General features: G+C 47.6%; 1 protein-coding gene across 2 annotated transcripts in view; it reads right to left on the bottom strand.

Moving 5' to 3' along the window:
• Positions 1-6,748: 6,748 nt before the first annotated feature.
• LOC131697497 (patatin-like phospholipase domain-containing protein 7) overlaps positions 6,749-13,615 on the bottom strand; it is a 27,757-nt gene continuing 20,890 nt past the window's right edge. For both annotated transcript variants that reach the window (XM_058986657.1, XM_058986658.1), the window contains 9 exons: positions 12,583-12,699; positions 12,091-12,160; positions 11,624-11,740; positions 11,165-11,313; positions 10,867-11,019; positions 10,392-10,508; positions 9,947-10,031; positions 9,352-9,473; positions 6,749-9,088 (listed from right to left, as the gene is read on the bottom strand). In XM_058986657.1, the coding sequence (XP_058842640.1) occupies positions 9,023-9,088; positions 9,352-9,473; positions 9,947-10,031; positions 10,392-10,508; positions 10,867-11,019; positions 11,165-11,313; positions 11,624-11,740; positions 12,091-12,160; positions 12,583-12,699 (996 nt within the window). In that variant the 3' untranslated portion in view covers positions 6,749-9,022. The remainder of the gene's footprint in view (positions 9,089-9,351; positions 9,474-9,946; positions 10,032-10,391; positions 10,509-10,866; positions 11,020-11,164; positions 11,314-11,623; positions 11,741-12,090; positions 12,161-12,582; positions 12,700-13,615) is intronic.

The following is a 13,615-nucleotide window of genomic DNA, read 5'->3' as shown; positions in this document are numbered from 1 at the left end:
AGAACAGGATAGAAGAGAGAATTGGATAGGTACAGAGTCAGAGAGAGCCGGAGTACGGTGTTTTATAAATCTGAAGGTTTCCGTAGAGAGAGCTGCTGAGCACAGCTGGCTGGAGTCTGTCATTATTAATGATGTGTTTTAAACCCCACAGACTCGTGGTCAGGTGCTTTATTAACAGGACTGTTCCAGTGAAACCTGAGCTACTGTCCTGGCAGAGCTGACACTTCCAGAAAGAAACATTTACTTTATTAGCAGTGTGCAGGGGCAAGAACACGATGGAATCTCTCCATCGTCATGCTTTCAAATGCCCTGTGTCTCTGTATCACTCTGTCTCTCATCTCTTGTGCATCTCTGTATCGCTCTCTCTCTCTCATCTCTCTTTGCATCTCTGTATCGCTCTCTCTCTCTCATCTCTCTTTGCATCTCTGTATCGCTCTCTCTCTCATCTCTTGTGCATCTCTGTATCGCTCTCTCTCTCTCATCTCTTGTGCATCTCTGTATCGCTCTCTCTCTCATCTCTTTGCATCTCTGTATCGCTCTCTCTCTCTCATCTCTTTGCATCTCTGTATCGCTCTCTCTCTCTCATCTCTTGTGCATCTCTGTATCGCTCTCTCTCTCTCATCTCTCTGTGCATCTCTGTATCGCTCTCTCTCTCTCATCTCTCTGCATCTCTGTATCGCTCTCTCTCTCTCATCTCTCTGTGCATCTCTGTATCGCTCTCTCTCATCTCTTGTGCATCTCTGTATTGCTCTCTCTCTCTCATCTCTCTGTGCATCTCTGTATCGCTCTCTCTCTCTCATCTCTTGTGCATCCCTGTATCACTCTCTCTCTCTCATCTCTTGTGCATCTCTGTATTGCTCTCTCTCTCTCATCTCTTGTGCATCTCTGTATCGCTCTCTCTCTCATCTCTTGTGCATCTCTGTATCGCTCTCTCTCTCATCTCTTTGCATCTCTGTATCGCTCTCTCTCTCTCATCTCTTGTGCATCTCTGTATCGCTCTCTCTCTCATCTCTTTGCATCTCTGTATCGCTCTCTCTCTCATCTCTTGTGCATCTCTGTATCGCTCTCTCTCTCATCTCTTTGCATCTCTGTATCGCTCTCTCTCTCTCATCTCTTGTGCATCTCTGTATCGCTCTCTCTCTCATCTCTTTGCATCTCTGTATCGCTCTCTCTCTCATCTCTTGTGCATCTCTGTATCGCTCTCTCTCTCTCATCTCTTGTGCATCTCTGTATCGCTCTCTCTCTCTCATCTCTCTGTGCATCTCTGTATCGCTCTCTCTCATCTCTTGTGCATCTCTGTATTGCTCTCTCTCTCTCATCTCTCTGTGCATCTCTGTATCGCTCTCTCTCTCATCTCTTGTGCATCCCTGTATCACTCTCTCTCTCTCATCTCTTGTGCATCTCTGTATCGCTCTCTCTCTCATCTCTTTGCATCTCTGTATCGCTCTCTCTCTCATCTCTCTGTGCATCTCTGTATCTGTCTATCTTTCTCTGTATCTCTCTCTGCATCTCTCTCTCTATATCTATCTCTCTCTTTCTCTCTCTCTCTCTCTCTCTTTCAATGACTCACTCTCCCCTCTCTTCTCTTCCCATCCAGGGAGATGCGATGCGGACACATAGATTATATGCTTTATTCACTCTTAAGCAGCATATCGTTCCCAGAGCAGTGTCTAATTATTAATGTGAGCAGATTAGTCCTTTCAAGGGTGTTATCTTGTCTTCGATCAAGACGTTTTTAATTATCTCTTGTTTCCAAAGGTCTCTCCTCCTCCGGGACACAGGGCATGTTGTTTAAAGGGGAGGGAGAGAACTAGACAAACCTTCGGGGGGCTTCCATTGTATTAAAAAAGAACACATTTATTTAAGAAGGAATTTCGACAGCGTGTGCAAAACATGGCCTGTGTCATTTCAGACAAATGCCAGCAGTGGCTTTTCCAAGTTATTATTGTAATTAAAGCTCTTGATAATATCGAATGGAGCTCAGTGACAGTGAGCACGGCCTAACAGACACGGATCTGACAAATCCATTCACTCATGAAGTACACCGAGTATCGCTTTGGCATATGAACTAACAGCTTCATATCTTTCACCCCAGACTGGCCGAGATGACCTCTCTTCTGACAGTAAGAGAGGCTCACACACAGTGTTTTCAAAGTGCTGCAGCTCAGTGATGTTCTGCAGGGTTGTCACACTGTCTCATGCTCTTCTCATTAAATGCCTCCAAGGGTACCAGTTCTCTTGAGGGGACTCTAGGGTTAGGGTTGAGATGTTTAGTTCTTTATTGAGAGATTGAGGAGACTCTCGGGTTAGGGTTGAGATGTTTAGTTCTTTATTGAGAGATTGAGGGGACTCTAGGGTTAGGGTTGAGATGTTTAGTTCTTTATTGAGAGATTGAGGGGACTCTAGGGTTAGGGTTGAGATGTTTAGTTCTTTATTGAGAGATTGAGGGGACTCTAGGGTTAGGGTTGAGATGTTTAGTTCTTTATTGAGAGATTGAGGGGACTCTAGGGTTGAGATGTTTAGTTCTTTATTGAGAGATTGAGGGGACTCTAGGGTTAGGGTTGAGATGTTTAGTTCTTTATTGAGAGATTGAGGGGACTCTAGGGTTGAGATGTTTAGTTCTTTATTGGGAGATTGAGGGGACTCTAGGGTTAGGGTTGAGATGTTTAGTTCTTTATTGAGAGATTGAGGGGACTCTAGGGTTAGGGTTGAGATGTTTAGTTCTTTATTGAGAGATTGAGGGGACTCTAGGGTTGAGATGTTTAGTTCTTTATTGAGAGATTGAGGGGACTCTAGGGTTAGGGTTGAGATGTTTAGTTCTTTATTGAGAGATTGAGGGGACTCTAGGGTTGAGATGTTTAGTTCTTTATTGAGAGATTGAGGAGACTCTAGGGTTAGGGTTGAGATGTTTAGTTCTTTATTGAGAGATTGAGGGGACTCTCAGGTTAGATTCTGTTTGTTAAGCACTAGAGAGCAGGTACCAGCGTGCTTGCAGATGTTTTTATAAATACAGAGTGCCTCGCTGCGCTCCCCTTTAAGGGAGTACTTGTTTACCAAAGGATATCTCTGCTCTAAATATGTGCAGATCAGCCAGTGCAGTGAATGACAGAGAGCCCTCTGTGGAATCGACCTAGTTCTGAAATAGCGGTTTCCTCCTTTCCAGCAAACACAGTTTGTGTGAGCGAGTCTAAAGTATCTAACTCACTCCCTGGTGTGTGTGTGAGCGAGTCTAAAGTATCTAACTCACTCCCTGGTGTGTGTGTGAGCGAGTCTAAAGTATCTAACTCACTCCCTGGTGTGTGTGAGCGAGTCTAAAGTATCTAACTCACTCCCTGGTGTGTGTGTGAGCGAGTCTAAAGTATCTAACTCACTCCCTGGTGTGTGTGTGCACAACACTCTTGCCCAGTTTGTCATCTCCAGTACTGTAACGCTCTCCAGGGCATGGCAGCCTTCATTAATCTAAAGGAAGGTGACGGGGGCTCCCCTCACATCAAGCTTCTTGTCTCTGTTCCTGGTAACTTCATTGGGGTGCAGTGCAGGATCTGTGTCTGTATTGCTAACTTGAGAAGCTGCACTGCACTCGTCTTCACTGCTCTGTGCCAACTGTATGCACCTTCACACCAGCTTAATCACATTCGTCTCCGAAGGCATCATGAAAAACATTTGTAATAATAGTACTGTAGCAAGCAATGTATTAAGAGATACTGCGGGTTCCGCGAGGGGCTCCCCGTTCACACACCCGCCCTCCAGGCTGTACTAACGACCCCCCTTTCAAGCTCCTTGGCTGGGATTTCTTTGTTCGATCAGCCCACCTTGTTGCTTTATTTCTCATCCTCCCACGCTGTGAACAAAGAGAAACAGGAATAGGGCTGCAGTGAAAGTTAATTGGAGAGCAGGCTGTTCCAGCGAGGGGTCCCGTCTTTCATGTGTGACATCATCACCGCCACACTCCCCCGCAGAGTGCAGACTGTGCGATGCAGCTGCAAGGAGAGCCTCTTCCATGGACAGGCTAGCTGTGCACCCCGCTGCCCGTGCTCCTATGCCTCTGCTGCTGTTTGCACACTGAAGCAAAATGAATTCAGGATTTCAATCCGGCACTCCGATCTGCTTGTGGTTAATCTGGTTTTGCTCCTTGTTCTGTTCACACTGGAACCCAGATTTGATGCAGTTTTGTTTTTTCTTCTGTGTAGACGCACTAAAGCTGGAGTTAACCTGGCAGTCAAGTGAGTTTATAAATAGCAATGTATCTGATACTGGTTAGTATACTGGCCTAGGGAGTGAAGAGTTCTGACGATCTCCTTTACTACGTTCAAAGTGTGATTTCATTAGCAACTGGAACCCACCCAAGAATACGACGTCATGCCAGAGCCCTCAAGCCTTCCCTTATTAACTCGATCATTGCGCTGTAGCCTGCTGTAGCACTACCGCTGTCTCTTGAGTGACGTGTGCGCGTCCAGGTGCTGTGTGATGCATGTGAAGGAGCAGTGTGGAGTGAGAGGACTGACGCACGCATTATTCATGGGAACGCACAATTTAAATAAAGTGGCACTCATGGCTTGAACCCAATGTAATTGGAGCTGAACCTTTCTTTTGTGGTGTTTACACCAGAGACGGGACTCAAGCAGGAGAGACAGAATCCAGTTGAAATGAAGCAGCTTATTAAAACGTTCCAACTGAACTTTATATTTCAACAGGTGTTGTTTTTTTTCCCCTAGATTTAATCACAACTATATATAAATGTTAAGAAACACATTCTTGAAAATTTAGAAATTTGTACTTTCAGATGTAATTTATAAATGTTGAAAATGTCTATACATGTTTTTTTTTTTACACTTGGCGATTCAACATTTACCTAACAGATAAATCTGAAAAACATTAGCGTTCAGCAATTAAATCTGAAAAAAAAATAAATCTGGGTTTTCACAAAATAAATATTTATTTTTGCCAGCTGAATCTAAAGCTAACATGCAAACGAGCCCCCGCCCACTGAAGCGTTTGATTGGACGTTGTGTGCTGCAGAGCTGCCCTTCACTCCGAGAGCCAATCTCTCCGCTTCCTCCTCTGCATACAATGCCAACGTTTTTGTGTTTTTGTTTTTGTTTTTTTACAAATTTTTTTTGGTTAAATACGAGATTGACATCAAATCCGGGTTGAAATATCAGTGCTTTATTTTTACACTTGGCACCCCATACATGGCTCTGATCACTGCAGCTTCACTGACACACTCGCCACTTCAAACATCATTCCTCCACTTCAAACATCGTTCCTCCACTTCAAACATTGTTTCTCCACTTCTACAAGTCCTGGAGTGATCGTCAACGGTTACAACACGACTGATTAGACTGAGTTAGTCACAGTCGCGCCCCCCTTGCTGACTCTCTGCGCCCCACGCTTTGCACATCCCTGTTTAAACTCTGGGGAGTTACCGGTTAGCTCAGGGAAGTCGAAGTCAGCTCCTGGAGGGCCGCAGTGTCTTCGGGCTTTCATTCCACCCGAGCTCAGTTATTAATTGGTCTAATGATTTAATGAATTGGACACATGTAACACTCCTCTTCAGACCTCAAAGTGTTTCAGAGGTAGCGTACCATGAATCAAGTGAGTTTATAAAACCAGCAACTGTAAAAGACCTTGAAAAGTATGAAACACGTCCAATTCAACAAATAATGAGATCAGTTCTGTTAAGTGAGAGTTTCAGTTGGAATAAAAACCAGAAGCCCCTGCGTCCCTCCAGGCCTGGAGTCTGACACCCCCCCCCCCCCCCCGACTGCGTAGTTTCTTTAAAAAGAAAAAAAAAGAAATTCACACTCAAGACATTTTAATTGCGTCTCAAGAGAAGCATTGACACAGGTACTTCCCCTCTGCATGTGTGTTTTTTTTGTCTTGTTAAATAGTGACACTCTGAAGTAACTCCACATACTGCAGCTGCAATCTTCTTTCGAATCGCTTGACATCATTAAAAAAAAAAAAAAAACTTCGAGGGCCGAGGGCCTGAACACAGAACAGGCGCCCTGCACCCTGCAGCCAGCATGTTTACTGGTTGTGTTTACTGGTTTTGCTTACCTCCTGTTCTCTAACACATCGAGTAAAGCATTGTTTTTTCAGAGAGGAGGGCCATGCTGCTTGTCTATGGCTTCAGTGCTTCATGTTTTTGAGCTCCTGTGTGCTTGTGCGTCTGGCTCCAGAGATAACTCTGCAATGTGATCCCTCACACCACGAGGGAAAGTCAAACAACCAGCCCGGCGAGGTGAATGAGAGAGTGGCTGTGCCTGGAAGGATGAGAGTGGAGATAAGGGAGAGGGGGGGGGGGGGGGGCTTCTATTATCACAGAGTAATGAGATTGTGGACAAGGGGGGATATGATCTGCAATTGCTTTACAGGATTTAGCAGCTCAGAAAACTAATACCACTCAAGAGCAGATGAAATTGAGCACCAAATGAAGGTGATGGACCCTGGATTGGAGGGGGTGGTTTTATCTCACAGGGGGACAGGACCGTTGCTACAGTTAAACAACTCCAAAATGCAATTGAAAGGTTTGTCCCTTTAGGTTTTTTTAAATCCTTTTTCCTGTGGTTTTATTAGCTCTTGTACCATTGTGCTCGGCTCCCCTTATCGGCAATCATTTCTTGTCTTGTGACAGTACAGCACAGTGGAGCTACAGCACCTATTAGACTCCAGAGCAGAGGAAAGAGCTGTGCAATCATGAAGAGACAGAGAGGGTGCTTAGAAAGTGTCAGTGTGACTGCTGCGCTGGACTGAGAATTGATTTATTGATCTAGAGTTGCAGTCAGGTGTGCTACAGAGCAGTAGAGATCACAGCAGGGATCACAAGAGCTGTAACCCAACAGATGAGCTCTGAGCACCAGGTTAAGAAGACAGCGGCTGGTAATTGCATTTACACAAACACTGACGTGAGCAGTCTGGAACAGAGCATGTGTGGAAAAAAGTAATAAAAAGCTTGTTGATTTGCGCACTGATCTGGAAGTGTGCAGGAGTTATAAATACCACCGTGTCATGAGCGCTTGAGAGGAGTTATAAATACCAGTGTAATGAGAGCTTGAGATCAGAGTGACGCTCACAGGCTGGTTTGAAGGGCGAGGAGGTCTCTGGAGGACCAGGTCCTGCTTACCCAGAAATCCAGTCATGGGGACTGGAGGAGGAAGAAGGTTCAGGGCACAAGTGTAACAATGACCTCTTCATGTGTTTCATGCTGTACTGCGCAGGGAGAGTTTGTGTTGGGATTTATATAAACGGAAATAACTGAGCAACAAAAACAAGAATTGTGTGCGTGCGTGTGTGTGCGTCAAGCCCCCTCTGCAGTGTGTGTGTGTATCAGTGAGAGTGTGTTATCAGTGTGTGTGTGTGTGTGTATCAGTGAGAGTGTGTTATCAGGGTGTGTGTGTGTATCAGTGACAGTGTGTTTCAGTGTGTGTGTGTGTATCAGTGTGTGTGTTTCAGTGTGTGTTATTGAGGTGTGTGTGTGTTTCAGTGTGTGTTGTCGGGGGGTGTGTGTGTGTGTTTCAGTGTGTGTTGTCGGGGGGGGGGGGTGTGTGTGTTTCAGTGTGTGTTGTCGGGGTGTGTGTGCGTGCGTCAAGGCCCCTCCACACTTTGTGTTTATTTTAGAAGCTCACAGCTCCAGCGCTGTGTGTGTGTGACGCAGAGTGCAATCTCTTTAATCCGCTCTGAAAACACTGCAGTTATAAATAGCAGCAGGTCTTCATTGAGCGCCGTTACCTGCGGCTGTGCCTCGGATGACTCCTATTGCACTTGCACTCTGGAATGAGAGCGTGTTGGTAATGGGAGGCAGTGCCAGGGTTGCCAGCCTCGCACTGCAGTAGGCTTTTTTACTGACATCATTTAAAAAAAACAATGACATACATTATAAAAGAGGCTATTTTGATGCCATCTCCCGTCCATGGAAGAGCTTGCTTTTCCATTGATTTTCAGGTAAATGAACCGAATCAAAGGCAGGATTGAGCTGGATTTGAACCAGCTGCCACGCAGTGAGTACGATATTTATTATGCATCCCCTTCTTTTTGTTTTCTTTGTTCAGACACAAGTTCTAAGCAGGGATCGCCGCCCCAAAAGTGCTCTCGAAAAGACACCCTGTACCACAGGACATACATTACAGCCCAAATCACACGGACTTGTGCGACTGTGCTTTCACACAGCAGATCACACTCGACACAATGCAATGTGCCACGCTGTCCTGCATGAGGTCTGTAGTAACACCCTTCATTAAACACATGCGCAAAGCGAGTCTCTGCAGGGACGTTGTGAAGGGAAGGTTAGCAGGGGTTTCACAGCAGAGGGAACTGTTCAGTGCTGATCTCATTCAGAATCTGTCCAAACTGCTGTCCTTGCTCTCTGGAGATGGAGGGCACTTGAAAAGGCACTGTGTGTCTCAACTCAACAGCAAAGCACCCGTTTGGTGCTGATTTTACTTTTTTTAAGCTGATCTTGAAATCGGGTTGATTTGATCCCAAGCTGCCTGTCTCTTGTCGCTCTGGATCATTCCACTGTATTTAAAATAACTAGAAAGGACTGCAGTACAGTGTTAATATACGCTGTGTGTAGGACAGCGGGAGCGTTTTCTCATGTTCTTAATTAGATTGTTTCAGTGTCCGATGCACAGGGAATAAAAGTTGCCACTGACAGCTCATGCTGGAAAGCAATGCAGATTGAAATCCGGGATCAGTCTTTTAAAAGAACATTGGTGGAATGGACTGGAGAGAGAAGAGTCAGGCAGCCTGGCAGAAGAATCGGATTCATTTCTTACAGGCATGATTAAATTTGAAAAAAAAAAAAGCATCTTTCTTCCTTAAACAAAGTCCAGGGCTGCAGCCAGTTCTCTGGTGAATTTGCTCAAAGCGCTGAAGTCTGTTCACTGGGCTCGGTTGGAGATCGTTCTGGATTGGTGTCTGTTCTTGAAGGCAGCCCCGTGGACAGACAGAGACGGTCTGAGCGTTCAGATTGGCACACACACACTCGTCATACTCCTCCAGCCCCGCAGGGGGCGCTGTGCTAATGAGCGCTGCCCGCCGCGGACTGTCTCGTGACTCGGCGGCGTCGCAGCTCCAGCTCCTCATCCTGAAAATAAAAAATACAGTGTTTTACAGATGTGGAGAAGTAGAGCGCTCAGTAAACACGGTTCACTCACAGGGAGACCACGTACTGTAGTTTACTGGATAAGTGCCCTGCTTTCAGTATTTCACAGACTGTTTCAACAGCACGTCAGCGCTGTATAACACATGCATTTGTGTTTGATAACAGATCAGTGTTTTCTTTCTTTCTTTTTGACATGATCTTTTCATCGTGCTGATGAGATCAGAGAGGCGGTGGGCGTGGCTCACCGTGTCACATGTCTCTTCCTCCTCCTCCTCCGTGTGCTCACTGTTCTGATTGGACGGCTTGAACTCTCCCCTCAACGCCTCTGTTGCTTCCTCCTCGTAGTCAGTCTGGTAATCTGACTCGTCTGGGGAGGAAAGAGTCCAGTTCAACTCAAGCACTGAAATACTACAAGAGACTGAACACACTGAACAACATCAAGTCTATGAGGAAATGCAACACACTGCATGACAAACGTTTCCACTACAAGTATTATTATTTCCAGAACGTTTTCTAGTTCTGGATGAGATATAATTTCTCCAGCAGCTCAGCTGCACCTGCACACAGGTTCCCAGCGCACTGGACTGGAGTCACGTCTTCACAGTGTATAGACTGTCTGAACTGTTGACAGGAAACCCGCCCCAGAACGCGTGCGTGTCTGTAAGCGTGCGAACACAAACCCCGCTCCGTGGCACTGCAGTAAATCCACTTTCTGCTTGAAAAGCTCATCAGTGGAAGGCATCGAGTTTCCTGTCGTGTTTCTAAACGCAGCTCCAGCCTTGCTGAGCGTCTCTCAGCTCTGCAGCATGACTTCCTCTCAGAGCCGGGCGCAGTACTCACCGTCCACCACGGCGGGTTTGACTGACTCGATTCGGGACACGATCTCAGCCAGGTCGGTGAAGGAGGCGTTGGGACAGGTCACTACCTGCAGGGCACCGGCTCAGACAGAGGCAAGCGTTAGTCAAGGATCAACACGGCTTTTCAATTGCAATGAAACATTCATTAATAATAATAAAGACTTCAATTAATTCTATCACTATGTATAACATGCCCACATTTTCACTTGTTATAGGGTCTACATTTCTCTTCTTGCTGAATCAATAATAAAGTGTTCAATAGACCGATTATTGATGATTATTACTGATAATCAATACTAGGTAACTGCTTGCTGACTGCACCACAGGGAGTGGCCAGTTTAAATGTGTGTGCGTTCCAGTTTAATCCAGCCACGCTGCTGAGCGTTCTGCCACTCAGCCACACCTCGCTCGCTCGCTCGCTCACTCACGTCAGAGGTCTTGGTCTTGTGGAACTCCTCCTGGTGTCGGTCCTTCAGCATCTTGTCAACCACCCCGCTGCGGCGCCACACATCAAACAGAGTCTGCCCATGCTGGTACCCCACCTCCTGACACAGACACACACACAGACAGACAGAGTGAACATCTTCACTACAGGGATGGCAATGAGACTCACTCCAGGTTTTACTATGACCTTGATTAGCCCGCAGTGTGACTAGCTAACAAGCTCAGGTGTGTCATTCTATTTAGGCCTGTGAAGGCACGGTGCAGGGATGGAAATAAGACTCCTGTTGTTTAGCGGTTTGAGCCCTGCCTGGTTTAATAAGGCACACCGACCTTGTTACCTATACCCTGTGTTTAATCAGGTAGTAAACCCAGGAATGAATCACACTGCTATGCAATGGGAGTCTTGTTTCCCATCCCTGCGTTAACACCGTTCAGTTCCAGCCCCACAGACAGACTCACCAGGATCTCGTTGAACTTGCCGAAGTCCAGCGTGCCGTAGCGGTCAATGGGCGGCCGGATGTACTCGCAGTACTCGCTGCTCTTCACCATCTCCAGCTGCCTCACGCAGCACACGTAGGCCAGCCGCGTCTGGATCTCAGCCATGTCCAGCACCTGCACAGAGTCACGACACAACACAAATTGAACAGGCTCTGCTGTCAATGCGCCTGCTGTGCCCCAGCAGTTCTGAATGTCTGCTGCTTTGTGGCTGGTCTTGTGATCGGATTGGTTAGTAAGGATCAGAGCCACGCCCCCTCACCTTGACCTTCTCACTCAGCGGGTTCCAGCGTTTCCACAGCAGCCACCAGCCCGACAGCGAGTCCCCGTAGTTGGTGAGGTCCGTCTCGTCCTGGCTGCCCACGTCGATGGCAATCACCACCTTCGCACCCATGGACCGCGCCACGTCCGCTGTGGGGGGAGGGGGTGTGTGAAAGAAAAGAAAAATCCTGTCAGCAGAGTGTCAGGTGCAGGAGCAGCCAGTCTATACAGAGTGTCAGGTGCAGGAGCAGCCAGTCTATACAGAGTGTCAGGTGCAGGAGCAGCCAGTCTATACAGAGTGTCAGGTGCAGAAGCAGCCAGTCTATACAGAGTGTCAGGTGCAGGAGCAGCCAGTCTATACAGAGTGTCAGGTGCAGGAGCAGCCAGTCTATACAGAGTGTCAGGTGCAGGAGCAGCCAGTCTATACAGAGTGTCAGGTGCAGGAGCAGCCAGCTCTCACCTGGCAGGTTGTTGATGTAGCCACCGTCCATCAGAAGGTGTCCGTCTTTGGGGTCACACAGGGGGGGCAGGTACCCCGAGAGGGACATGCTGGCACGGACATATCGCCACAGCGAGCCTGCGAGAGAGGGAGAGGGGAGAGGGTTTAATTCACGTTGTATGTCTGGGGGGAAAACTGCTATAGATGTTATGACCTCCATTTAAAAACCGATCGATCCTGAACAACAGCACATACTGTAGCGCTGGAAACCACTTTACCATTTCTTTCTGTAAGCGCACACGTGACAGCTGGCTCTGTCCGGCACGCTGAACGAACACAATACATGCTACTGAAACAGCCCAGTAACCATTAAAACAAGGCCCTTTGTGTGCCAAGGTTAGGCAGAAGCAGGCTCTGCCTATGCAGGGGCCCTGGCTGCTGCCTGCAGGTCACTCTGTCTGAGAGTCCTGCCCCTGCCCCTCACTCACCGTCTGTGTGGACCCGCATGGCCGAGGCGGTGATGTCAGTGGTGATGTTGAAATAGGGGATCCACAGGTCCTGCAGGGTATTAAAAACAACAGGGATGGAAATCAGACTCCCACCCCATTGCACAGCACTGTGATGCATTTACTGGTTTAATAAGACACACCTGAGCTATCCTATACACTAATCAATAATCAAGCATGCAGCAAACCCCGCACACACAGAGTGGATCAGCAGAGACGACAACACTGCCAGGGACTAGAGAGGAGAGCCCAGCTGACTCCCAGTCTGCAGCACAGGACTGGCATTCAGACCCTGCCCCTCACACAGGCTGGCACACCACGACAGACTGGCTGGTATTAGCATGCCTGGAGAGTGAGAGAGTGTGACAGTGTGCTTCTGGAGAGTGATAGTGTGTGTCTGGAGAGTGTGAGGAGTATGAGAGTGCGTGTCTAGAGAGAGAGAGAGAAAGTGAGAGTGTGCACGTCTGGTCCCACCTCGATCTGCTTGCTCTTGAAGATGCTGCTGAGGCCGGAGTTGAAGGAGGCTCCACTGAACATGGAGGTGATAGGGTAGGTCAGGTCCAGCACCTTCTTGAACCAAGAAGTCATCTCCTGCAGGAGAGAGATTGAGCCTGTCAAACCTCTCAACACGCTGGCTCCTCCAGTGCAGAAACCAATACTGCACCTGTCAAACCTCTCAACAGTGTGTGTGTCAGCGTGTGCATGTGTGGCTAATACCACTTAATATTACAAATAACAGAGGACTGCAATTTTTCACTCTGCTCTGACATTTATTTCTTTTACACACTGTCAAGAAAGGGGGAGGGGGGAGAGAGTTAATACTCTGAGAAAATGAATAGGACTGCTAGTCTCATATGTGAAGCTGAGCCAACCCGGGCTGGGCAGGGCAGCGCTGTGCTGTGCTGTGCTAAGCTGCGCTGGGCTGGGCTAGGCTGAGCTGGGCAGGGCAGGGCACTGCACTGCAGTGAATCCCTATCCAATGTGTGCTGGATCCCGCTGCACTGCAGTGTGCTTCACAAGACCTGGCTCTTCATGAAGACTGATGTCATCACCAGCTTACTGCTTGTGATCTGGTTAATAGGGGTAATGAATCTTGAGTTTGATGAATAAGGATTTGTGTGTGTGCTGCACTGTATCACATTCTAACAAATGGCTTCATGTAATGAAAGTGGTTGTGCTGTAGATGACTCCCGGGACGTCCTTGGAAAATAAGAGACCCCTCACTCAACGGGACTCTCAGTCCCTCTCTTTCTCCCAGTCCCCCCTCTCTCTCTCTCAGTCCCCCCCTCTCTCTCTCTCTCTTAATCCCCCTCTCTCTCTCTCTCTCTCTCTCTCTCTCTCTCTCTCTCTCTCTCTCTCTCTCTCTCTCTCTCTCTCTCTCTCTCTCTCTCTCTCTCTCTCTCTCTCTCTCTCTCTCTCTCTCTCTCTCTCTCTCTCTCTCTCTCTCTCTCTCTCTCTCTCTCTCTCTCTCTCTCTCTCTCTCTCTCTCTCTCTCTCTCTCTCTCTC

The sequence above is a fragment of the Acipenser ruthenus genome, chromosome 15 (assembly GCF_902713425.1).
Source record: "Acipenser ruthenus chromosome 15, fAciRut3.2 maternal haplotype, whole genome shotgun sequence".
Lineage (NCBI taxonomy): Eukaryota > Metazoa > Chordata > Actinopteri > Acipenseriformes > Acipenseridae > Acipenser > Acipenser ruthenus.
The sequence above is the reverse complement of the archived record's forward strand: the minus strand, read 5'-3'. Positions and strand labels throughout refer to the sequence as shown.